Source organism: Microtus pennsylvanicus, chromosome 7, assembly GCF_037038515.1.
Source record: "Microtus pennsylvanicus isolate mMicPen1 chromosome 7, mMicPen1.hap1, whole genome shotgun sequence".
Lineage (NCBI taxonomy): Eukaryota > Metazoa > Chordata > Mammalia > Rodentia > Cricetidae > Microtus > Microtus pennsylvanicus.
This window is the reverse complement of record NC_134585.1, coordinates 83599770-83626911: the sequence shown is the minus strand read 5'-3', so window position 1 is coordinate 83626911 and position 27142 is coordinate 83599770. Positions and strand designations below refer to the sequence as shown.

The window sequence follows — 27142 nt, the reverse complement described above, 5'->3', positions numbered from 1 at the left end:
CAATATCATCTTGTACATCAGATAGTTTCCTATTATAACAAGTACTAATTACTAGAAAAATTAAGAACTCCAGATGGGCAAAGTAACTTTCTGATATGGACATGGGTAAGTCTTTGTGTGAATGAAATAAGTTTATTTCAGAGGCAAACTGATATTCAGGTCAAGGTCTTGGATTCAGGCTGTCCTGGATTCAAAGGCCAGCTCTAAATTGATAGTATGCAATGGCATACTTCTATGACCTGAAGCAAATAATTAACCTAGCTGTACTTAGATCCACCACTACAAAATCTCATAACCATAAGAATTAGAAGAGATAAACCTCTAGAGTACTTATTCTTGTGTCTCACATGGGTAGGCACTAACCCAAGATGCATCTCAATCCCCTGGAGAAGGAAACTGGCTTTTGAAGAACATTTGGGGATGAGGTACAAACCTCCAGAGACACAGTGATAGAGACTCACAGAAGGAGAAAGTCCATCCCCTTTGAGGTTATCTCCAATCCTGATCTCTGCAGGAACCATCTCTAATCTAGAAGCTCTCCTGTGACTGCAAGAACTCCAGCGTGACTAAGGGAAAGGGAAGCTAACATGCCCAGAGCCTGTCTGCAGTCATGATGCCCAACAGCATTTGGTTTTCCGTTTGTACACCTAAATGGTCTAAGAATGGTCATAACGCTTTTGGGAAAATGAATGCAACTGGTTGCAACCATTAAGTTTAACTAGTCTCAGAAAGACAAATATCGAAAGTTTTCTTTTGTATGTGGTTCCGGATTTTAAATAGATACATAAATTCATGCATGTATATACGGTATCAAAATGGAAGTGGAACTAGGGGAAGAAAGGGAACTCAGTGAAGGGGAAGGAAAAAGACAAAGGTAAATGGGGTGATGTGGAGGAGGCAATATATACTTATATGAAAATGGTCTTATCACAGCAACACATAAAGAATATATATATATATAATGAAAAATTTAAAGTTAAGTTCTATACATATACACATACATATACACACACTTATATACATATACTTAAAACCAATTGATGGGCATCTTTTTCTAGTTTTTCCCCTTTCTTGGAGGGAAATTCACGTGTGGAAAGCCAGAGTACAACTTACAGGATTTGGTTATTTCCTTCCACCGTGTGGACTCAGGGATCAAACTCAGGTCATCGGAGGCTGAAACACCACATTTATCCTTCTCACAGGCTTTCTTCTTATCACAGAGAAAGTCTATGACTAAGAAGAAAAGGGCTGATTAATCCAGCTGGGGAAGGGGTCATGAGAACGCCGAGAGCAGTGAAGTCTGGCCCTCGGGACAGGGCTGGCAACTGCCTGTAGAAAGGAGTGGTGGCTTTCTCAGAAGAGCAGCCATGCATCAGAAGTTACGTCCGGGCTTAGGAGAAAACACTCAGCCGCTTCTTGCACCTATTAACCAGTTCTCACTACTGAGTAGCTCAGACCCCTGCTAGCAAAGGGCCTTCAAGTCACTGGAGCGATGGCGAAGATAAAATGAAACACATCTGCTCACACTGCCCCACTCCTATTTCACCTAAAAATGCTGCGTGATGGCCAGAGCCCAACAGAAAAGATGACAAATAAAAATCCTCGGGGAATTAAGCAATGCCTAAGTACTCACATGTAAGGCTAGAGTCTTTCGTCTACTTGCTCTCATCAATATCAATTCCAGAAATCTACTCAAAACCACATTTGCTTCTGTAGCATTTTTCTTTTAAGATAAAATGTGTCAATTCAATCCATAATATGAATCAAGTATCATCATGAAGAAATAACATAATCATCAGCATCTAATAACTCCTAGGAACCAGAGGTTTGATACTTGAAAGGGGTTAAGGTCAGATAGTGGCAGAGTCAGCACTTGATTAAATGACAAATGTTTTCTATGCTATTAAAAAGGATTTCCTCATCTTTACATTAATGAATCATAATTTTATATGAAGGATGATTCATTATTTTGTGGGATAAGTTGTTGTGGATTTTCTGCTTTTGGATGATATTTCACCAAACAGTCACACAACCGTAATTACGAAGTACTTAAGCAAATTATTAATCATTAATTAATTAAAATATTAATTAGATTAAAGCTACAGAGTTGAACCTACTAAGGACAGAGAGGCTGGGATTTAGCTCAATGGTATAGCATGTGCCTAGCATATATAAGGTTCTGGATTTTACCTACAAGACCAGCACAATAAATACATCATGCAATTTGAAATAAAAAATATTAAATTCAAGACCTGAACTATACAGACTATGGGTGTGTCCAAACGTATTTTGTGATTGTTTATTTTCTGTCATGCTCCTCTTTAAATACAATAGAAAAATAAAAGTAAAATGTGTAACATTCTAAATATGTACAGGATACTCAACTTCATTTGTTTTTCAACTCTACCATTTCAGTCTTTATCTGCCCTGGAATATATGGCTAATTGGCAAAAATTATGTTATATCAAATGATATACATATCTTATAAAAACAACTAAAATATTTATTATCAGATTAAGTGTTAAATCTACTACTGAGAAATGGCTTACATTATCTGGGTACTAATGGCACCATGCTTGTCTCTTGTCCTTGTTGTTTGTTTGTTTTTAGTTCTTTTCATAATCAAAGGAAGATTTCTCTATAAAGAAACGGTTTCAAAAAGATTAGACAAATGAGGAAATACAAGAATTCTAAGAATATTCAGAAATGTGGCACTCAAGTTGCCGCAAAAATAAGAGGCTCAGAAATAACTCCAACTCTATCCATTTTCATAAATGCAAATAGCTATGCTATGTCAATCAGTAGCTAACCAGCCAGCGTCTGCTAATGTGGTTATCTCTATTGTACTGATGCCAGAATCCACTGCCTCCTTTAAGGAGCATCCACTCTATTTATTTGAGATAATAAAAATTATTGTGGTATCAAGTTGCTTCTACATGGGCTGTTAAGTTAACCTACAAAACATAAAATGTACTATCTTCCTAAATTTACTGCAGTAATTAGTTGCCACTGTTTTAGGTAGGAAAAGACTACAACACTAATTGACTTGAGCAGCTCTTAATGGCCCATGTATTCTCTTCAAACACGTGGTTTATTGAAGAACATTTCTAACAAGGAAACAAGCCCTTAATCCAGGCTGTTTCAGTGAGTGAAATCTCATTTTTAAATGATGATATGCTACAGATATTACATGATTATGGACACAGTGGCAGGTTTTTGCAGTTTAGTGTGAAAATTCTTGCAAAATCATTTGATTATTGGATTTGGGTACATGCATGCTATTTAAATAGACATAAAGCAAATCAAAACCAGCCTACAATTCACAATCCCTAATCTACATGGGAAGTATAAAAAGACAAGATCCCCTGAGTAAATTGGGGGCATGGGGATCATGGGAGAGGGCAGAAGGGGAGGGAAGCCACCTAGCTACCCACCTAGTCACATTCAAATCAGTTACACAGTACCAGGGAAAGATGGTGGAGAGGAAAATAGAGAGGGAGAGATACAAAATGATCTTATCCTCGGGTTATTTAGAATCCAAGAACTACAAAAAGGCACACTCATGTCATGCACGGATTGAGAAAACGTGAAATGATGAAGCGGTACAAATAAATACATCAGGCATTTTGATGGATCTTGTGTTTTCCATGTCACAGCAGAAATGTAATGTATTCTAACTGGCTACTTCTCAACAGACTTGTTCTCAAAGATGAGGCAAAGGAGCTGGCCTTGTTTTCTTCCCATAATTATAAGTCTTCCTATTTATTTATATGTTACTCAAACAAGAAGCTTGCTTGGGGGAACCTTTTTATATCTTTTTTGGTCTTCAAAGATTTACTTTATGCTCTATAGTTTTATACCCTATATTAAATAAATTACTCCAGATATCATCTAAACAATCCTGAATCTTGCTCTAGAACTCTATCAAAATTTGCTGTTACTTGAAATGACAAATCATGAATACAATGGTTCCATGGTACTTAAAAACTGAAACAACTATTACCACCCTGTTGTCTCAATATCCAGGGCACAACAAATAATACAATATAGTCTGTTGTCTCCAAAAACGAGGAGAGAAAATTTAACTACAATCTTTTTTTAAAATTATGTTAAATATTAGTAAATTAAAACTTCACACATTCACTATTTACTTTTCTACACAATGTTTCAGTGGCAGATCATAGGTTTCATTAAGCTTAATTTTAGTGAAGAGTTGATTTATCTTTAAGAAATTATTGTGTTCAACAGGGTAATAAGAAAAATTAATCAGAAGAACATGATAAAAATTTATATGGACCTCAGTCCTCAGTTACATGTGCACATGACCCTAAGTACTGAAGATGGGCCACCTGGAGACAGTCTTTTCAATGAAACAGACTTGATCACTATCCCAGGACCAAAGAAATACTTGTTGTTTGCTAAGCATCTGCTTTGTACGCTGCAGAGAGTTTACATACATTGTTGCATTTGGTTACGATGCTCCTATAAAATATGTGGTAACCATTTCAGATATAAAAGAATCGCATTTTTAAAAAAACTGCCATGTTCAGACAAGCATGTGCAGATCCCACACTTGAATCAACATAAACACATACATACTTCACTATAATCATCCCAAACGTATGAATATAAATAGAGGACTTAATCAGCATTTAAAATGATTTAGTTTCTTTTTTAATGTAAAGCAAAACAGAAGGAGGGCAGGAGATTAATTTTATAAATTGCATGGTATGTTTATGTGAACCAATAAACTCAAAACATGATTTCAACATATAAGTGATATAAAAATTACTAGGAGACTGAACCTTTGTGTTGCCTTGACAGCTTTCACTTAATATTTATGACATATTCCAATGTAAGAAAGGCACATTTCAAGTTCTTAATGGCTATAGGTGCAGGGACTGGTGTTGAGCAACACAGCAGAGGTTTGTACCTATGGGCGGGTACAGACTGCATAAGGTTACATCATTCAGTCACAGGAGAACTGCAATATGATTCCTTTTGAGGAAATATAATTTTGTGCTGTTTTTTAATCATTTCTTATTGTAGCATGTAACAAGATTTACCTAAACATACAATCACTGACTTCACCAAAAGAGGTTTAAGGCAACATTACTTGCCTCTGGATTTAGAAACAAAAAATAAATACAGTTGGGCAGATTTATTCAGAGCTGTAGCTTCTGAACCAGTGATCATGGTGGGAAAAGATGCAGTGAGGAGCCGAAGCCTGTGAGCAGGTGAAATAGAAATGGCAGTGTGTGGATTTTAACCTGGATTTATCATAGAAAGTGCAGCTATGGAGCAGTTTAAAGAGTGTGCCCAAGTAAGGTCCATGTCACAAAAATCTCCAAAGAAAAAAGAGGTAGAAATGGAGGAAAAGGAGTTCCAGAATCATGGGAGAATATAAAAGAGATAGAAAGACAACAGTGGAACAAAAATACTTAGACATATAAAAAAAAAATCTATTCATCAGAATAGATTCTTCCTAGAATTGATGGAATTCTTTCCGAAAGTTTCCATAGGGAAGATTGTCACTGGCAGGGTCCCAGCAGTTTTGGAATACTGGAGTCACACTGATCTTAAAAATACCACTTTGCCTTAATGTTGGACCTGGATTCATTGAGCTGGATATTGGAGTGATTACCTCACTTAGCTACTGCCTGTGAGTGGATTAGTAGGAGTTGATCAAACAGTTTTCCGTTGTTGTCATATTTCAGTTCAATCAGTTAAAGTAAATAAAAATTAACTGCAGGAAACTGTTCTGGGGACTGCACGAGGCTTCCATAGGATGTTTTCCTCATGGCCATGCCTCGTACTAAAGTCATTTCCTGAGCCTCTCCATGTATTATAAAAGCAATCCCCATTAGCCACTGCCATTTTCTCATTTGTAGTTCATTCTTCAGTCCCCTCTTCCAACTGCAGGGCGACATCACTGTCGGATTGCTTGCGATGACTCGAGAGCTGTCATCTTAGACTTCTGTTTGTGTTAAGTCATATTGACACTAGTAGCTACCTCCTTTACTTTCCTTCTATTTTATCAGTGTTTAAATTTCCTGATAGATTTACTTGTAAACAGTGTACTGCTGTCACAATTCGTTCACACCCATTGTCTTCTATCCACATCCCAGTCCTTCCCACTCTTTGTCCCTTCCCAATCTTTTTCCTTTCCCAATCTTTTTCCTTTCATATCTTGTAAAGATGGTCAGAGCTGCTATGTGCTCATGATCAAGATGGCCATGTGATATCCTGATGAAACAATGGCTAGTACTTTCCCCCATCCTATAGATCTCTTTTTCCATCCCCTTCTTCTATAATACCCTCAGGTTTTGAAGTTGGTGATTCAGATATTCCATCACAAGATACATGAAGTTGATCTAAATATATATAAATGGAACCTTTAGAATTATGAGTCAAACTATATCTTTTCAATCCTTTGAAGTTTATCTCTCCTGAGTATTTATCAAGTATAAAATGTTGATATGCACAAGTATCATATTTATCTAAATTTTCTATCTTTAGCTTAAACTAGCTTTATGATATCCATGATCTTAATATGATCAGCTACTCACTATCTCAACCCAAATATTATTCAAGCTTCAACCTTGAAGTAATAGCTGCTGTCAGTCCTTCCCACTGGAGTGAGTGGCTCATGAACTTTTTGGTTTTCTATATCATGAGCCCTGTAATTTTCTTGCTATAGTTTCATTTTTGTTGCATGAACAAACTACCCTGACCAAAGTAACTTGCATATGAAGAGGCTCACTTCAGTTTTTAACCTTGGGTTAAAGTCTATCATTGTGGGGAAATCACAGTGGGAACTTCAAACAGTCACATCAAGGGCAGAGGGAAATGAGTGATCTCTTGCTGGGGCTCAGCTAAATTACTCTTATACAGTTGAGAACCTCATACCTAGGGTATGGGTTCACCCACAATAGACAAGTTTTCCAACCTCAATTCACTCACAACAGTTTCCTACAGATAGTTCCCCAGGTCAACCCAATTTACATGAGCCCTCCATGAGACTTCCTGGGTGATTCCAGGTTGTGTCTAATCAACATGGCTTACCATTACAATTATTTTATTTTTCTTTCTGTTTATTTGTGTAATTTTTGCGATTACAGTTTATTTGAAAAATTTCTCTCTTTAATTTCTCCCACTAAACCCTCCCATATACGCCTTTCTGCTCTCTTTCAAATTCATGGCCTTTTTTCACTAATTGTTATTACATGTACATATATATCTATATACATAGATTTCTAAGTATAACCTGTTATATCAGTATAATATTTCTTGTATCCATGTTTTCAGGGATGACTGTTTGGCACTAGATAATCAACAGTGCATCTACAAAACACTCTTGTGCCTAAGGACCAGGAAACATTGTAGGAGAGAGGGAAGCAATATTGTAGGCACCAGAGTGTCAGGATTTGGTGTGAGATTCTGTCCCCTAGTAATGTCAAAACATATACCATAATATCTCACCACCATCACAATTTTTTATATCTTTTTCCTCACTTTATAAAAAAACTAATTAACTCTAAAGATTTAAAGCTATGTCCATTTAAACCCAAGAAAATGTGATCAAATTTTTTTTAAAAAATGCATAAACCTTATAGAGTCTTCTGGCAAGGCAGTGACAGGAGAGTCAATGGCTGCATCCTTAGTGTCTTAGATTCACTTTCTATGCTTCTCCACTGCCCCTAGAAGCATGGCAGCTTAGGGCTTAACAGTTTCATTTTAATGGTTTAAAAGGTACAATGTAGTCTTACTAAACCATGTGAATTGTTCAAAGTAGATGCTAGTGTCCTGATACTGATCAAGGTCACATGATCTCCATGTCATGTGACTTTAAAATAGATGTTGAAAGGAGGCCAAATTTTTCAAGCTTTCTTAACACTGTTCTATTCCTCTGGAAGTTAGTTATGAACATGGGATAAAAATGAATAGAGTGACTTTGGGAAAAGAATAAAGCTTAGTCTTCAGAGTGTATGAAGAGGAAAGAAGAGAAAAAAGAGGGGATGGAAGAAAAGAATGATGAAGAGAACAATTGAAAGGAGAAGGAAAACGGGAGGGGAAGAGGAGGAAAATAGGGCAGATGGAATTCCTAGTCAGGAACAATTCTTTCTTTTATTTATTTATTTTTATTTTATGTGCATTGGCATTTTGCCCACTTGTATGTCTATGTGAGGGTATCAGATCCCCTGGTACAGGAGTTATAGGCAGTCGTGAGCTCTCATGTGAATGCAGGCATTTGAACCCAGGTCCTGTGGAAGAGCAGACAGTGCTCTTAACTACTGAGCCCTCTCTCCAGCCCCCAAGAACAGTTCTTGTACTTTTTGGCTCAGAACATGCAGAACATAAGAAAACAAGCAAGGGAACTGCTAATATGCAAACAAACATGGCAGAGGAGCTTAAGAGAAAGGAAGCTGTTATACACAGCACATAGATATAACTTGTTCTAATGCAGAAGATACACGTGAAGGTCAGGGAAGGCTAGAAGGCTGAGGGATTACTAGTCATGACTGTGGAAGGGTTTTGGTTTGGGTTTTTTTCTGTAAGATTTCCATATAGGATGTTGGAACCAGCAAAGGGGTTTCTGTAGTGTAAAAGTCTAAGGTGCTTATTGTTTTTCTCTACAGGACACAGCCAGTCCCATCCAGTATCTGATAGATTTCAGCATCTGGATCATCTGAATGTCTGCAGTAAGACACAGATGTCGTTTTACGGATCTGGAAGTTAACTACATATGATGTCAAAGGAGAGCGTGTGTTTTAACAGGGATGCCTAGAAAATATTTTCCCTCCCTATTCTTATTTCGCAGTTATTTTTAAAATCACTGTAATACTTTGTCGACCTAAAAATAATGTAATAAAATAACAAATGCAACTCAGAGACTTAGGCAACAACGAGGTAAACTATTAACACATATAACTCTTGTTTGGCCAGAATGGCACTTCTTACTTCCAGTTATCTTTTTTTTTTTTTTTTGGTTTTATACTTACACTGTCTCTGTGCATATACACTGTGTGCCTGTGCCATGGTTCATGTATATGAAGACAGAGGATAACTTGCTGGAATCTGTTCTCTCCTTCAATTCTTCCACTATGTGGGTTCTAGATAGCAAACTCAGGCCATCAGGTTTGCTGGCACGTGCCTTTACCCACCGAGCCACCCCTGCCCTCCTGACACATACGCCATGCTCCTTACTTTAGATTTGATTGTTTTTATAAATACAGGAACTCACTGTGAAGCCCTAGCATGCCCGGAACTCAATGCGTAGACTAGTCTAGCCCCGAACTCAAACCAATGTGCCCGTCTCTGTCTCCCTTGTGTTCTCGATTAAAAGGCACGTGCCACCATGCCTGGCTTAGATCAAAAACTTTTTAAAACAGCAGTAAGTATTTTGAGAAAGCAGCTTATTCCTCTTTAAATAATTCAAAATATTTGAGGAATTAAAATATTGTACAATTTTTGACACTTACTTTTACCTATATGGTGTCTTAGTACAACTGGAACTCCCTGAGACGGGAAAGGAGATTGTGCACTCACTTTGACCTATTAAATTCCTTCCATGTTTTAGTTCTGTGAAAACTGCTTCAGTTTCATACTCTCTGCATCCATGCGCCCTTGGTTTTCTCATTGTGGATTGCTCTAACCACATCATTTCCCCACAGATGTGGCAGTATCTCACACAGGAAGCCATGCCTTCTAATTTTTCCAGTTCTCAACTTGCTTAGTCATTAAGTTGGCTTCCAAACCAGACAAAAAGGCTTCCCAACATAAATTTTATCTTTTTTTTTTTTTACTTTCTCTGTTTGTGTAGCCCAGGCTGGCTTCTTACCTTGCCGACTATTAGCTGGTATTAAACAGACTGTACCATGAAAACCAGGAAGAACTTATTTTTTAAATATGTAAATGCAAGACTAAGGATTAAAATAACATCTATGGCACCCTAAAGAAGACTTCGCTTATATTCTCTCTTTTAATTCTCAAAAAAAAAAAAACCCACAATCCTTCCAAATATGTGTTACTGTTTCCCAAGATTTTTCTTTTTGATAACAACTGAAAGAGATTGCTGATGATCGCAGAAGGGAAGTGCGGAAGCTGGAACCACGCCGGAGAGAGCCTGCATCTGGAGGCCCCAGAGGTGGGCAGTGCACACTAACGTGTGTGCTGTAGAAAATTCCTTCTCCTCATCCAGTACCCCATGACACGCTGATGCTTAGCCTGACTCTCTAGTAATTACACGCTACTGAATAACTTCACGTTTAAGTAAAAACTGTCTAAAGAGGTTTCCTTCTTTATTTCTCAGCAAAAGTGACCTAATCAAAACCTGCGGATAATCTAGAGAAAGCAAGCTTTGCCAAGCACCAGAGTAGAATCAGGGGTTTGCTTAGTAGGGCAGATCGAGATCACAGTTGCAGGAAAAGCTACAAATCCTTTGGATTTAGAGGGAGAGCTGTAGGAAACCTCGCTTCATAAAAGCTGTGGCTAAGCACTGAGCACATGACAGGTGGGGAGACACATTGCTTCTAATCTTTAAGATTTTCTCTTTTCCACAACAAATAACGCCAACTAAAACTTTTTAAAGTACTGGACAAATAATTTGGACTTTAATGAATAGCTCCTAAAGAAAGTAGCAAAAAAAAAACCCTTTAAAAAGCATTAGCTTTAGAATGAAACAGAGGAAGGGTCCCCCTTCTCCCCTTCTGACACTGTTAAACAATAGCTAGTTAAACATAAATAGAAAGACACATTTTAAATCCAGTTCCCATGATTTGTACATTGTGTGTACTCTGCTGGATAATAAACCTTGCCATCTGCCACTGAAGGACTAGGTGGATACTTAATGGTGAGCAGGGCTCTGATGTCAGGATGTGGTCATCACAGGACATGTCTTCATGGGTGTCAAAACATGGTTACCACTTTATACTTATTGCTACACACTCTAGTGAGGAGACACATGGTGGCTCATGCCCTGCTGACTAGATGACTTCCTGTGTGACCATGGGATGCATCCCTCTGAAGAGCAGCTTTTCCTCAGAAAGGAAGTTGCTGAATGAATTAAGCCCCCATACCACACTAAGTTAATGTCAACTCCTTGGTATGAAAGAGCTCACCACTTAATAAACAAGATAAGAAGTAAAGGGGCCCTGTGTGACCCTCCTTCTGGGAAATGGGAAATCTCTTTCTTGAATTGAGTACCCACTAGTGACCTACCAGTCACCAAGGGTAGCTCCAAACTCATGGTTACATGGGTTAATATCCATGGGTCACAAAAATGAAAGCCATAGGCATGAATATGAAAGTGAGCTTTCCAGGGAGGAAGTGTGATGGGTGCTGGGGAGGTGGATGGCGAGACGGGTCTGTGTGCATTGTGTACACTTCCCAAACTGTATAATGACAAGCTTGTTAATAAAAAAAACTGGATTTCTTAAAAGACTACGTGCGCAATTGGAGTGGGACTGGGCTAATGTCAAAATACTGCTCCATACTGGGGAATTTTCACATCCATAAGGAAGTAAGTGAAGCAAGCGCTAAATATTGTATTGAGAAAGAGCAAAGAGACGAGGAAAATGACACGGAGGAACAAGAATGCTCCGCAGGACATGGAAGGTGCATCACATCAGCCTGTTGCTCAGAATCACCACTGTCTCCGTGAATTAAGCTGAAGAGCAGTGAAACCAAAGGCTTCCAACTCAATGGTTAAACTAAAATTACGAAAGTGGCCACTTGCTCAGGGTCCCAAAAGTGATGGTTTCTGTGTATTTCCTTGGAGAGGCTGTATTGCCACAGACCCCAAGCTATCGAGTGCTGAAGAATGTCAGTGTCTAGCACGTAAAACGACACAGTGTCCCCACACCAGTGGCTCTAACTCATCTCAGTCCATCGTCTACTATTTAAATACACTTTCCATTTTAACTGAAAATCAGCTGTTCACATTTATTAAAAGTATATTATACCCTAAAGCAACTGAAGCAAAAAAATGATACTACCTAAAAGAAATGTTACAAGTAATTTAATCCTCCTTAGTACATAAAAAGAATTTCAGGCTGTATTTTCTTGCTGCATATCTCTTCGGGAATGTTTCCTCTAAAATGGATATCCTCGTGAAATTTCTTTTCCAAAGCTAACAGTTTTTAAGGCTGATTACAGGACTCACAAATGCGTTTGAAAATAAAACCAAAAGGAACTCAAAGCAACCACCTTAACGTTCATTTGAAAGGAGAAACTCACAGACATACTCAGCCAAAGTGACCCCTTTCCCTTTTCTCAGTTAGGAGCTCATGGCTCCAGGGAGTCGCAGATTAGCATGAGGCAGGTGAAATGGCAAGGATGTAACAGACGAGGCATTTTGCTCCATTCTTATACATTTCAGATGAGACCTAGCCTCAAGGCCATGTGCAAAATGATTTTAGAAATGTCTGGACACTGCCTTGAGCACTCGGGAAAGTTCTAGCTCATCAGAAGTTGTGCAGGCAGGGGCTAAAAGCTGCTAGGATAGGAAGTACACACCCCACCCGAGGTGTTTCCCACTCCCATCCATCAAAGCAGCTGCTTGGTAGAGATGTTTTTTAGATGTGAGGGAAACCGAGACTCTGGGTTTAAAGATACCCTGGATCTTGGTGGCTCCAGGACAAACTGTACTGGAGGCCCTTAATTTTAGCAGGGCCCCAGGTTCATCTTGAACCCTCCACCCACAGCCCTGGCAAAGGCAAGACCACCCACCTGGAGGCGATGGGCCAGCAGTGAGCAGGTCCTGGCTGCTGCCCCTAGTGCCAGAAGCCAAATGAAGCATTGCTGGTGGTTGGAGCCAGAGGCCTGGGAACTGCAGCAGCAGGGTCCCTGCATGCAACTTCCCCTGCAGACCTTGAGCTCTGCTGGGTTGTGGCCCTGCAGCTTGCTTCCCACCCTGGGTACTGTGGCCCGAGGTTTCCGGAAGTGTAGCCCCGGCACAGCTTCACTGGGGGAAGTGAAACTGCTTATGGCTTGATGTTACATGGGTTTCAGAGAGTTCTCTTAAGTTCTTATCATAGACCCTCTTCCAGTCTGCCTTTAGACTCAGGTGACCTGCAGCTTGCCTTTCTTCTCCCATTCTGGCTTTCCCTGCTACATTCTGGGTTGCCCCTTCTTCGAGTAAGAAAGGGACACCGGAAGTATACCTCTAGAAAGGAAACTGCTTGACTGAAGGATAGATACAGATAGAGGAACAGAGATGTGAAGGTATGTAACTTGTAATATTTCACTTTATCCAAACCAGGCTAAGTCCACATGTTGTGGACTGATTGATTTTCATTCCCATATGAAAAATGTCTCCTACTTCTGCTCTAATTTAGAAATGGGCCAGGTCAAAAAGAAGTTACACAGCTATCTAAACAACTATGCCCTTCTCCTCAAACATGAATTGTGAATGTGTTCTTGCTTGATTTAAAGACTGAGAATTTTACCAAAAGAGTTACCCCAGACCCTAACGATGACCATTAAAACACACTAAACAAAAATGGTACCAAAGTTGGAGAAAATTTGACTGTCAGTTTGAAAGTGTGGTGGTGATACAGAGTTTCCCACGTTTCTCTTTTCCTTCTTCAGAAAGAACCAGAAAGTCCGATATAGAACCCCTCTTCAACGGTGTTTTTGCCAACACTTTATCTATTAAGTATCACAGAAAATTATTACCTTTTTGCTGCATGCTGGGTAAAACTCATTAAGAGAAATGTCAGAAAGTTCTAGAAAGCATTAGATACCTTTATCTCCTAAACAATGATTTCTTATAGCTCATAATTATAAGTTAGGTTTCCAAATTTGAAACAAGGCAAACAATTTAATCCAGTGCATGAAATAATATGTTGAGAAGTGAGTTACCATCTATGAAAGATTATTGACCCAGAAACTTCAGCAATGTTGAGTTTGAATTGAAGCGGACACAACTTTTAAAACAATATTTCAAAAATATTGTTAGAAAAATTAAGTCTCTGTAGGGAAGCAAGCAAGGGTAGGTTGTGCTAAAAGAAAGTTTAATATAGATTTTAGCAGTGGTATTGGAAGGAGGTGGGGGAAAGCAAAACACATTTGTGTGTAAGATAGTGTAGACATCTCATAAGAGAGTCACTGCAAAATCTTCCTAAACGAACTTGTTAGGAAGATCATCTTCACTGGTACACTGGCTACCAGTCTTTTCTTTCTTTCTTTCTTTCTTTCTTTCTTTCTTTCTTTCTTTCTTTCCTTTTCTGTTCTTTTGGTTTTTTGAGATAGGGTTTCTCTGTATCTTTGGAGCCTGTCCTAGAACCAGCTCTTGTAGACCAGGTTGGCCTCGAACTCAGAGATCCGCCTGCCTCTGCCTCCCAAGTGCTGGGATTAAAGGCGTGCACCACTACCACCCGGCTTCTGTGTGTATTTCTAATAGCAACTTTGACCAACTTAAAACTCTAGGTTTTTCTGCACACTAAATGTCCAGTTCTTCAAAGGTATATGTGTATGTATGTATAATGTAATGCAGAACTTACTGATTTAATCAGATAAAAATCTTTTCTCTATGGCTGGTAATGATCGCTCTGGTTTTGCTTGATGATAACATCTTGATTTAAAAATATCCCATATGCTAATTACAACGTGAAGATTTACTGATGTTAATGCCACTTGGTCTCAAAATAATGGTACTTTAACCTCATTAAACAAATAAAAAATTTAGGTTTTAAAACTTCTACAGGATGGAGTTGGAATGGAATTCAGTCCTAGAAGTAGCTCCAAAGCTTACCTTTTCTAATCCTTCATTTCTTAGATCATCATCAAAGGCCATTTCTAAAGATTGCATAGACACCATATGCAAGATTATGTATATATTAGTAGTTCCTCTTATTCATGAAAATAAATTCTAAAACTTCTGTTAGAAAACATATATCGTACAAAATCTTATATCTGCTTTTTTTTTTTAGTTCTTATACATACCTAATTGAATTGATAAATTAGGCTGGTAAATGATTAACAATGCTAACTAGTGGCACATAGGATTATGGTAATATATTATGATAAAATTTACATAATCTCTTTCTCCCCTTCTTTGGAATTTTCCTTTTGATATTTTCCATACAACATATTTTAGTGGATTATTGAGCCCAGATAGAGAAATACACTGTAGCTAGGGAGGACCAGTGTCTTGCAAACCTGCTCATGTTTTCTGGCCACCTTCCATAGCGATATGGCCCTAGAAAACTTATTTGTACTTAACAATAGCGTTAAGTACATGCACAATCCATCCTGCTTGGACACTATTTTGTTGATACTACACACAAACAACACACCTGCAGGCATGTGTGCACGTGCATGCATGTTCTAAATCTCACCTGTATTCTAACTTTGCCTACCCATTTACAAAAACATACTATAGAGTAAGAAAGCTTTCTCCCCTTCTGGTCTTATTTCTGAGTAATCAAACTTGACACCCGCCCCACCCCTACAATATTGTCTCCTTAAAAAGAGACAAGTGTCTGAAATGCTGGTTTATCACTTGGGTCACATTTATTCTCAGGGAAGAGGCACTTAGTAACTCTCACGGTGAGAGGCATTTTCAGTTAGAAGGCAACCAGCAGTGTGTAATCGCAAGTTTCTGATTTTTACCGCTGCTGCAGAATGACAAAAGTGTTAGCCACAGCCGGTTCCTTGTTTCTCAATATATCAAGCGCCTGGATCCATTGACTTCTTCCCTTGCAGCGAATTCTTTCCTCCAGCAGAAAATGAAGGCCTCGGTATCGTTGCCCCCATCTCTGGAGAGTACAAGGGCCTCACACTGACAGTGTTGCAGGGATTGGATGGCTGGAGCTATTTGCTATTGCCCTGTACCAGTTGCCATGGCTCATTCCCCGTGCCTTTACAGAATGGATGCTTTCTTTCATGCTGTTGGGTTTATTTCTACTTGTAGACTCCATGCACTTAAAACGAAACCAGTTCCTTCTTAAAGCAACAGCTTATTGTAAAAGTGAAATCAGTTACATCTTCCTGGCCACTTATTAATTGCAGAACTTTCTTCTTCCAGAATGTGCCTGGCTTTTTGAGATCTTGAATTAGATTATTCCTCATCTGGGCATTATTGTGCTTCTTATTTGCTAGGTCAAAACTGGGTTGTCAGGAAACATCGGGAAAGTGAAGGAAATTTTTCGACAATTGTACTTTTTGTCATTAGTTGGTTGCTGTTTTCCTTTCCTTAACCTTCCTCATATTTAACAATATTCTGTAATATTAATCTGTGTAATATACCCCAAAGATATCAACATACTAATTCTTGATTTTATACAGATATTGGTTCCACAGATGATAGAATCAAAATAAGCAACTTGACATAGGAATATATAAGTGGGATTCCTCTCTGTATGCTGTGAATATGTTTTACTACCATTGGTTAATAAAAGAAGCTACTTCAGCCTATAGCAGGACAGAATATAGCCAGGCTGGAAGATATATATATATATATAGAGAGAGAGAGTAGACAGAGTCAGGGGGATGACCTAAGGAAACAGATTGGAGAGAAAAGGGAGACTTGAGCTATAGAATACAGGTAGCCTGGGAAAGCTTCAAAAAAAGCAAGAAACATGGATTTTTCCCAGAACTCCCAGAAGGAAATATTTTCTCCCCATGCCACTTTGACTTTTAGCTCAATGGGACTGTTTTTCTGTTGTAATCTCCAAATATCAGATAAAATTTTAAAAAATTGTGTTACTTTTAGTCACCATATTGAGTAATCTTCACAATAGATACAGAAAACACATTAATAGTGATGAATTGTGGGTTGGGGTGATGTATTAAGAAAAATCTGCCCATATTTTTCTAAATAAGCATATGCACACACATTTGATCTCCTTTGTGATGAATTTGCTGAGACTCTATGGGGCAGCTCTGTTGATCCTATGTACTTGCACTGTTATCTGGTGCACAAAGAGAGCCAGCCTTCTTTTTTTTTTCAGTTAGTTGAGCATGGCTTGTGGAATAACCATGTTTCTGCTTTTACTGTGGTTCATATCACTAATTCTACCTGTGGCTCCACACCCCTGCCCGGACACTAAGTAAAAGTAAGGTTGATGGAAAAATACAAGATGAGCGGATCAAAGTTGTAGCAACCAACTCTATAAAATATTTGAATATCAAGAAGCCTAAAATATTCCAGTATTCCTTTAAGTTCTTTTGGTTTGATTTGTGAGCTATGGTAATTTACTTACACTTTCACCCCCAAATTATTGATTTAATTAGACTGTCTGTTCCACTTCCTCTAGTCAGCATAGAATAATGTTTTCCTTGGTATCTAAAATAACTATGAAGTGTTTTTGCAACCAATCATAATTTGGGCACCATTTATTTGATAACACAGAGAGAAAGAGACACAGTGAGAGGATGGAGAAAGAGGGGACTATAAGTCTTACATTAGTTCAGACTTTGACATGAATTCATGAAAATATACTTCAGGGAAACTTCCTTTGTGTTGTTTTCATTTCTCAGGGTCAAGCATATCTTTAATCAAAGTCACCTCCTCTGTCCCCTCTCCCTCTGAAAAGAATATTGTCTGAAATGGAAATGGAAAAGAGTTTCTTGCTATCAGAATCTATTAGCTTTGGTCCTTTATACGACTGATAATCAGAACACTATATTCATTATCCACAAATTAATTTTAAAAGAATGATTCTATATGTGAGGTATAATACTAGGCCCTGGGAATAGAGGAATGGAAAGACACAGCTTTTACTTACAAAACAGTTTCCTTCTATGCATTATGTTTTTGCAGAGAATTCTATAGAAAAAAATTATCAAATGATTATATAATGTCACCTTACATGTAATATGATTGTCAGAGGAGATTGTGTTATAAATAATCAATTTGTATTATAAACAATCAAGAGTAAACAAATTGCGAGCGTTTGAATAAAGAGAAGTGGCTGGGCAAGAGCTTCAACAGGAAGCAGAGTGAAGATAGGGTGCTTCAGGCAGTGGTGTAACCAACTATGATTATGTGGGTGTGTGGAGGGGGGACTTCCTAGAACTGTGACCCTGACCCTTGTGAACCCAGAAAAGGAAGAGAACAGCTCTCTTGAGTCTCTCCCACACAGTCTAGGTTTGGTGTACGAGTTGCTAGTCAGACCTTGTCTGGACCCCCCCCCCCCCCCGCTCCGTACTACTATTAGGCTAACCTGGCAAGATTCCTGAGGAAGTACATACAGGAGGAAATTTCTCCTTTCAGGCAGAAATTGCTTAGCTCATGTCTCACACCTTCAATACTCTTTATTCATACGAGGAAATTTTTCTTTAAAAGTTTCTCTCTAATGCTTCTGATGCTGGACAAGATTAACTACGAGAATCAGACAAACTGTTCCAAGTTAGACATTGATAAAGAGTTGAAATAGACATTATCTACATAACCCCAGGACCGTATGGTATGACCGAGGCTGACTTCATAAATAACTTAGAAACCATTGTCTGGCAAAAAAAAAAAGTGTTCCTGGAGGCTTTCCAGGCTGGTGCAGACATCTCCATGATTGTACAGTGTTTTGTTAGGTTCTATCAGCCTACCTAGAGGCAGAGAAAGCAGTAGTGATCACAAAACACAATGATGATGTGCAGTATGCTTGGGAGTCTTCTACTGGTGGACCCTTAACAGTTCATGCAGACCATGGTGAACCCATTAGCCAGAGTACCAAAGTGATCCTTCGCCTCATAGAATATCAGAAAAAATACTTGGGGGGGGGGTCAGGGAAGTGGTGAAGAAACACAGTTCATAGGCTATGGTATCATCTTCTATTTGGAGAAGGAACAAGAGACATCAGGATGATGAGGTAGACGAAGACGAAGAAAAGGTGAGAAATATGAGGAAGATAAGGATGACAAGGAGAAGCCTAAGGCTGAGGATGTAGGATCAGATAAAGAGGATGACAATGGCAATTAGGGAACAGAAAAATGAAGATTAAAGAGAAATACATTTATCAGGAAGAGTTGAATAAAAATAAGGCTATTTGTATGTAAAATTTGGATGATATCACTCAAGAAGAATATGGTGAATTCTATAAGTTCTTTCCCAATGTTTGGGAAGACTACTTGGTAATCAAACATTTTCTGTAGTAAATCAGTTGGAGTTCAGGGCATTGCTCTTCATTCCATGGTGAGCTTCCTTTGACTTTTTAAAGAACAAGAAGAACAATGTCAAGCTAGAAATCTGCCATGTGTTTACCTTGGGCAGTTGTGATGAGTTGATACCTGAAAACCTCAACATTATCCTTAGAACGGTGGACTCTGAGGATTTGCCCCTGAATATCTCCCAAGATAGGCTCCAACAGAACAAGATCCCGAAAGTCATCTGAAGAAACATTGTGAAAAAGTGCCATGAATCTTCTCTGAGCTGGCTGAATACAAAGAACTACAAGATAGTTTGTGATGTGTTGTCCAAGAATTTAAAGCTTTAAACCCATGGAGAACACTGTCAGTGCCTCTCTGAGCTTCTCCACTAGCACACCTCTCAGTCCAGAGATGAGATGACCTCCCTGTCAGAGTACGTGTCTCAAATGAAGGAGGCACGGAAATCCATCTACTGTATTACCAGGGAGAGCAAAGAACAGGTGGTATTTAAATCTGTGGGTGTCAGTAAATAGTTCTTACAAATTTTGCTACATTTACTCCTGACACATTGTGGTGAAAGATTAAAACACAATACTGATAAGCAATAGAAAAATCTCCTGAGACTGTATCAGGAAGACTGAGAGTTAAAGGTTAGCCTATCCTAAAGCTCTTAAAAAAATAGGTAAGGAGACATTCTGCAGCAGGAAACAAAATGGAAATTAAGGAGGGTGGTCTTACAGTCCAAGCATTGTAGGATTCCATTCACACAAAATGTCCTCTATGGGCAAATTTTTAAAGACAAAAGGCAGATGAGTGATTATCAAGAGTTGAAAATCAAGGATGCGTGGAGAGCAATCCATGAGTAAAGATTTCTTTGGGGAGAGGGCAATGGAAATTGCATCAAGCAGATAAAAAATGATGATTGGAGAACCCTAAGCATGTATTAATATCCATTTCAAAATGAATTTTATGATACGTAAATTATATCTTAATAAAATTCTTACAAAAACCACAACCAATCAAAATGCAGAGTTTTGGAGCTTCAGTCCCAAACAATAAATCTACAAGACGGCTCCCTCATCTAAGGTTCTGGGATCACTGTGGAAGAGGAGGTGGAAAGATTGTATGAGCCAAAGGAACAGGGACTTTGCTGTCATGTCATCTCCTAGAAATGTCAGAGCCTACACACCTGAGCTCTTGCCAACATGGTTGCCTAAACATGCGCGGAGCAAGATCAGCAGCAACAGACATGTTAATGTGAAAGGGGGGTGCTTGCAAGGCCCTAACCCTAAGGAAAGAACTACAGGAAACTAAAGAATGATGATCTTTCCCAGGGAAGAGCACCCAGTTAGTTATCCCATACAGAATGGTCAGTCTTGAAAGCATATACAAATAAGTAATGTTATACAGACTGAGAACAGCATATTAATATATTTAGAAATATCTGTCTGAAACAACAATTAATGAAAAAAGAAGCCAGATATTTGAAAGAGAACAAGGAAGGGTTGTTAGGAGGGACAAGATAAGGCAGTTAAGAGGGACAAAAATAGAAAGGAATGATGTAATTATATTATAATCTCAAATATAATTTTTAAGAAATGATACAGAAAGACATTCACTGACTGAGGCTGATTACAGAAGCAATCTTGCCAGTTGGGGAAGTGAAGTGCATAGATTTACCTTATTAGCTATTATTGGACCAAAAATCCAAAACTAAACATGGGAAGAAAATCATTTTTGAATAAAATGTGATTGTTATTCTTAGAAAAAGAGAAGAGGTACAGGTTGATTAAAAGTTGATATCAGGTGTTAGGGAGACAGCTCAGTAGCAGAGCTACTTGCCAAACAAGCATGAGGACCCAAGTCCCCAGAAGCCACATATGCTGGTTAGCCAGGCTGCTCTTCTGCAATTCCAACCTCAGAAGTAGAGACAGGATTCCCAGAGAAAGGTACCTAGTGAAATGAGACATGATGGTGAGCTCTGGGCTTGATTGACAGACTCTGCCTCAATACGTAAGGTGGATGGGAGATGGAAGATGTTTCCTACAACAACATCCTCCAGCTTTACCAAGTGAAACTCACACACACGTGTCCGCACACATAAAAAGTTTCACATGCACACAAACACACACACAAAGGAAGAAGAAAAGTAACATTAAAACAAAATTGATGTCAGGGAGTCACTGAATACTGATGCTCACTACCAAGTCTAATGACCTGAGCATCACACGATAAAAGGAAAGAACCAACCCCAACTTGTCCTCTTTGGTCCCCTTGCACTTCTACATCAGCACATGTACAGATAACATGCATACACAAAAATATCAACACAAATAATGTAATTAAAGATTAAATAATGAGATGTCAAATATAAGACATAAGCTAGAATTGTCCAGACTAGTTTCCAGAGATTGGCTTGAATAGTACAAGCTATTGGGTCACACTCAAAGTCTCCTCTTAAGCGAGGGACTCTAACTCCTAGCAAGCACAGGCACTGGTTAAAGGCAACCCCTAGACATTTCTGTCCAGGAATTGCCCTCGTCAAAAGCAGCTATATGGGAGGCACAGAGGGCCAAATGCTCACTGGTAAGCACTAAAGGAACCAGGGATGTTAAACTCACTGCGTTGACTCTTCAAAGGGAGAGGTGTATAACCTGTTTCCACATAAAGGCTGGGAACAGATGTGGTTTAAAACCTGAAGACCTTTGCACTATCTGTATGGCCAAAACAACACCAGATCCTCCCCAGATCTTTATCATGAGCTTGCTTTTCTCAATCCATAGAACCCATCTTTGTGAAAAATGTCACAAGCACTTTACAAAGGGTTTTGACATAGTTGTGCACATGGTATTGAGTTAATTATCACCATGTATTTTTTCCACCAAATTGTGTTGGTGCTTAAAGAGACTACTCAGGATCAGTCTTTATAAGTTTGGGCCCACAACAGCCATGAGTCATGCTGAACAGGACTTCCTTTTTGACTCTTTTGGATCGAAACTCTGCAGGTTATGATGGTTACAGAGACCCAGGCACAAATGCCCAATTCTTCACTCACCTTCCCTGCAAGGTGGCTCATAGTCAAAAGCTGTAAATGTCAGGTCACATGGGCTAGGTCCTTCACTATCCGACAGACATACATGCGAGAGGTCACCCAGTTCAGGACTCCTACTAAAAGGTGGCCCAAGTCCTCTGCCGTACGTTCGTCTTTGCTCGTTCACCTAATTATACTTCCCTTAACCTCACATTCATTCTCCCTGGGACTATTTCTCAACAAACCCCCTTCAAGAAATGTTCAGAAACTGTTTCACGGAGAACTTGAAGTGTTTGTTCCCAGAAGCATTCCTAGAAGGTACCCTCTTAAAATAGCAAGCTGGATGCCATTGCAGTTAGATGGTCTCAGAACATCATCCAACGTTGGTAGCTCCTGGTGGGCAGTTTCAGTTGAATGGGGTAGTTTCCTCTATCATGACCCAAAAGCATATATCAGCAGAAAGGAATAGACTGGATACACATAAGAGATCCTTGAGGAAACGGGAATGGAAGGGCTCCAGAATTAGATGGCTAAGTTGAGGGTTGTGGGTTCATTGGAGGAAGAAAATAAATTTTTAACAGTGATTAATAATCAGGATAATACCAGTATGTAAAGAAAGAGGGACTGACAGCATATAAGGAATGAACAGGTTTTAATTTCTCCTAGATAGAAATCAGAGAAGGTTAAATACAGGGGCCACACCTTGAACTTTATGATGACCAGAGCTCTATTCTCATTCCGTTTTTAACCCCACCCATTCATAAAGTAAGTTCAAGGCCCAGTTGTGAGATCTTGAAAACTAAGCTTGTATCGGAGCCCCAAACCTGAGATATAGTCTCTGCACTCTAGATGCATGCACATGAAAAATGTTTAGTCTCTAGATTCTTCCAAATCCTCTGTGCCCAAAGGTCACTTCCAATTAGATGTCAACACTTTCCTCCCCTCTTGCTTGACATCAAGGCACAGCTTCTACGTTACACAAAAGCCTGTCCCTTACTCCCTAGTATTCATCCTTTCTAGACTCCATGTGGCCAGTGAACAGGGAGTTAGATCTCCAAGTAAAGGGTTCCCTGTTAATGCTTTTTCCAGAACTTATGAGCAAATGCTGACGAGGCATTCCTGCTTCTTTAATTTACAGGCTAGGTACACAGTAGATGTCTTAGTTAGGGTTAGTATTGTTATGATGAAACACTAAGACTTAAAAGCAAGTTGGAAAGGAAAGGGTTCATTTGGCTTACAATTCCACACCATAGTTCATTACTGAATGAAGTCAGGGAAGGAAATCAAACTAGGCAGGTTCTGGAGGCAAGAACTGATACAGGGGACATGGAGGAGCACTGCTTACTGACTTTTTCAGCCTTCTCTCTCACAGAACCCATAGCCCCTGCCCAGGGATGACACTGTTGACTATAGGCTGAGCCCTTCCACAGGAAGAAGATGCTCCACAGACTTGCCTGTAGCCTCACCTTACTGAGGTATTTTCTAAGTTGAGGTTCCCCACCTCACACGGCTATAGCTTGTGTCAGGTTGATGGAAAGCTATCCACCACAGCAGGACGGCAGGTTAAGTAGTAGCCTCAAATGAACTCAAGGCATAGTATTAGCTGCAGGGAGGCCTAGCAAGTAAAATTTCTTTGAATGCAAAAGGTATTTGAAAAAACTACTTCAGGAAGCCTAGAAAATACTCTGCTTATCAGTGTGATAAAGCGTATAATAGTGAGAAGATATTCAGAATTCAGAAGCTTAGGTAATCTACAAGACAGGCCTTTTCATAACAAGGATCCAAGACAAAGAGAATGAGACCCCCAAATAATGTACCAAAAACCTAAGCCAAGAGAAACAAAATGGAGATGGTTACAATTAGCACCAACATTGGTATGATAGCAAAGAGGCATCGTGTTGAGGTAGCTATGAAGAATAGTAGATGAACACACAGTCCTTGGCACAAGTTAGACAGCTAGACAGCTAACGAAGGAACAGTTCAATCTGCATGTGCTACTGTTACACTCCATGGAAATCCTGTTGAAAGTTTAGCTATTTTCAGGCTCTGGATCCACTGAGCTCCAGAAGCTCCCTAGCAGAAAGAAGAAGCTTTATCATATCAGGTGTGCATGGCCGGAATTTCTTCAGACCTTTACCAAAATTGTCCGGTAGCCATTTACAAAGGCTTGTTTACTGAAATGCCTGGGCATTTTGTTGAGTTCCCATTAAGTATTACAGACATTCATAAGAAAATTGGAATTTCCTTGGATATTATAGTAGATTTTCTTTCACATTTAAGAAGCAGAACTCAAAATATCTGTCATGTTGAATTTCAAAACTACTATGAACATAGGATGGTGCCCCTCACAGATGTATGTAGTTAAGTGATCTGCTAATGTATATGTTGTATGTTAGCTTGTAGAAGAAGGTAGGGGACAGATGACTTTTAGACCACAGTGCTTTATACCAAGGAAAATGCATCTGTGACTGAGTTTAACCACTGAAGTACAGTGTAGCACAATGCCTGTCTATGCGCTACAGTACTGTTCATGAGTTGGGCAAGAGTCTGGTGATTGAAACACACACAGACACTCAGAGACAGGGGTAACTCCAAGAATGCCCACTTTATTACATTCCAGGGCAGCTTATATGGGGTCTCCTTGACTAAAGGCTATCTCTCAGCTGCAATCCCACCAGAAACCACTCCCCTGCCATCAGGAACTCCTGAGGGTCTCGTGCTCAGGGCAGCTGCAAATCAAGTTGTTTGCTCAGAGCAGCTGCAAGCATAGGAAAACAAATCTACTGCCTGCCCCTGGCAGGCAGGGGATCACAGGAAATTCGGGGTCTGGGGGTCCACAGTCCTTAACAGTACACAGTAGTGCCACGCAAAGCAGAGCTTTGACCAAGATTGGATATTAAGATTTCTCTTGTAAATCTTTCTTGGAACCTGAACTTGCTGTTACCCACAGAGGTACAGCCATCTGCACAGGTCATGTGACTTAAGATACTTCTTACATTCACATTTATCCACTCTATGCCAGCTAAAGAATAGGACATCCCTAAAAAGCCATTTTCAGTTCTAAAGAAATAGATACTACACAAAACAGAAGAGACACTCTTCTGGGCATAGCTTCAAAAAACCTGTCTGGGAGCTGGGGAGATGGTTCAGTTCTAAACCGCTTGCAGTGCAAGTAGGAGGACCTAAGACAACATGCCAGCACTAAAGGCAAACCTGGGCATTGTAGCACATGTTCGCAGTCCCAGGCATGGGCAGGACGGAGACTGGATCCCTGGAGCTCACGGACTAATCAGCCTGCCTGAATCAGAGCTCTACTGGCGTTTCACTTGTATTTTAATAAATAAAGCTTGTCTGGGAATCCGGAAAGTAAAACAGCCACTCTGGCCAGCCTTACAGACAAGGCAACAATGACACACAGTTTCAGTCCCAGGATCCACACTAGCGTGTCATAGAAACCAGGCAGTGGTGGTGCACACCTTTAATCCCAGAACTAGAGAGGATTATAAAACTGAAAGAGACAGCTCTCAGGCTCAATCTCATTCTGAGATTCCTGGAGGCAGGATCGCCATTTTGGACTGGGGTCAAGGTAAGTTTCAGTGGTTGGCTGTTTTGTTTTTCAGATCTTCAGGTTGAACCTCGATTTCTCTCTCTGGGTTTTTATTAACCGTGCACCAGTTTTGTTGGGATTGAACGACTGAGGACGAAGCAGGACAGAAACTTCACTTTACACAGGTCACTTCAAGTTCAATGAAAGAGACTTTATCTTCCCCAAAATAAAAATAAATAAAAATGTGGCATTGCACTGAAGAAGATACCTGGTGTCAACTTCTAGTCTCTATACATACTTATACACACACATGAATGCACGAATATACATTCCTACACACACATGCATAGTACATTCACACTGCACACACAGAGAAACAAAACATTTATCCTAGTTTGATTCCTATTGCTGTGATAAAAAAAAAACTGATCAAAACCAAGTGGGGGGAGGAAAAGAATTAATTGGCTTACACATCCACTTCACAGTCTGTCACCAAGAGAAGCTGGGCCAGGACAGGAGCTCGAGGCAGAAACCAGGAGGCAGGAACTAAAGCAGAGATCACAGGGGAGGGCTGCTCATCAGCTCATTTCCAGGCTCCTGCTACTTACCATTTTATATAGCCCAGGTCCACGTGCCTAGGCATTGCTCACGTTGCTGGGCCATTTCACATCTATTAGCAATTAAGCAAATATCCACCAGATGCACCACAGAGCCACAGAGCCAATTCCTCAACTCTTCCCTCTTCCCCAGGGCCTCTAGGCTGGTGTCAACTTCACAGTTTAAACTATGAGATATCTAAATGGAGTTTAGAGCTCCTCAGATACTGAACAGATTTGGGATAATTTCCTCTTTTTCTTCTTCTTATTCTCCTTCTCTCTCTGTGTATGAGTGTGTGTGTGTGTGTGTGTGTGTGTGTGTGTGTGTGTATGTCTGTATTTTGAGTCTCTCTGTGTATGTGTATGTGCGTGTGTCTCTCTCTCTGTGTATTTTGAGTCTCTGCGTGTGTGCATTTATGCTCATGAATGCAAAGGCTGATGTTGGGTATCTTTTCCTAGTGCTTTGCATCTTTTTTTTTTTTTTTTGATACAGGCTTTTTCACTGAGTCTGGAGCTCCCCAGTTCAAACTTCTTGTCTAGTGAAATATGAGATACAGGAATTTTTCTGTCTCTGGCTCTCCAGCGCTAGCAATTCAGGCACATACTAAAACGCCTAGGTTTCTACATAGGTGCCAGAAATTCAAACTCAGGCCCTTATCCTTGAGTGGCAAATGGTTTAAGGAAATAAGCATCTCCCAGTCTTCAGGGTCATTTTATTATGCAACAGATGTTTGACTAATCAAGATGTAATTGGTTACTGACAGAGAAGATAAGTTAGGCTGGTCTCTAATTTACAAGTCTAATTTAAAATGCAACAAAGGCCTGAAGGGCGCAGGGATAACAAATTGGAAAATTTCGTGTAGACAAGAATATTATAGA

General features: G+C 39.5%; 1 protein-coding gene and 1 pseudogene across 1 annotated transcript in view; one reads left to right on the top strand and one right to left on the bottom strand.

The window, feature by feature from the left end:
• Positions 1 to 12920, bottom strand: part of Bank1 (B cell scaffold protein with ankyrin repeats 1) — a 218011-nt gene extending 205091 nt beyond the window's left edge. Inside the window, exon 1 of the mRNA XM_075981274.1 lies at positions 12730 to 12920. Coding sequence (XP_075837389.1) covers positions 12730 to 12799 — 70 coding nt within the window. The 5' untranslated portion in view covers positions 12800 to 12920. The remainder of the gene's footprint in view (positions 1 to 12729) is intronic.
• A 2276-nt stretch (positions 12921 to 15196) lies between these two features.
• LOC142853542 (heat shock protein HSP 90-beta pseudogene) lies at positions 15197 to 19622 on the top strand (annotated as a pseudogene).
• Positions 19623 to 27142: the final 7520 nt, after the last annotated feature.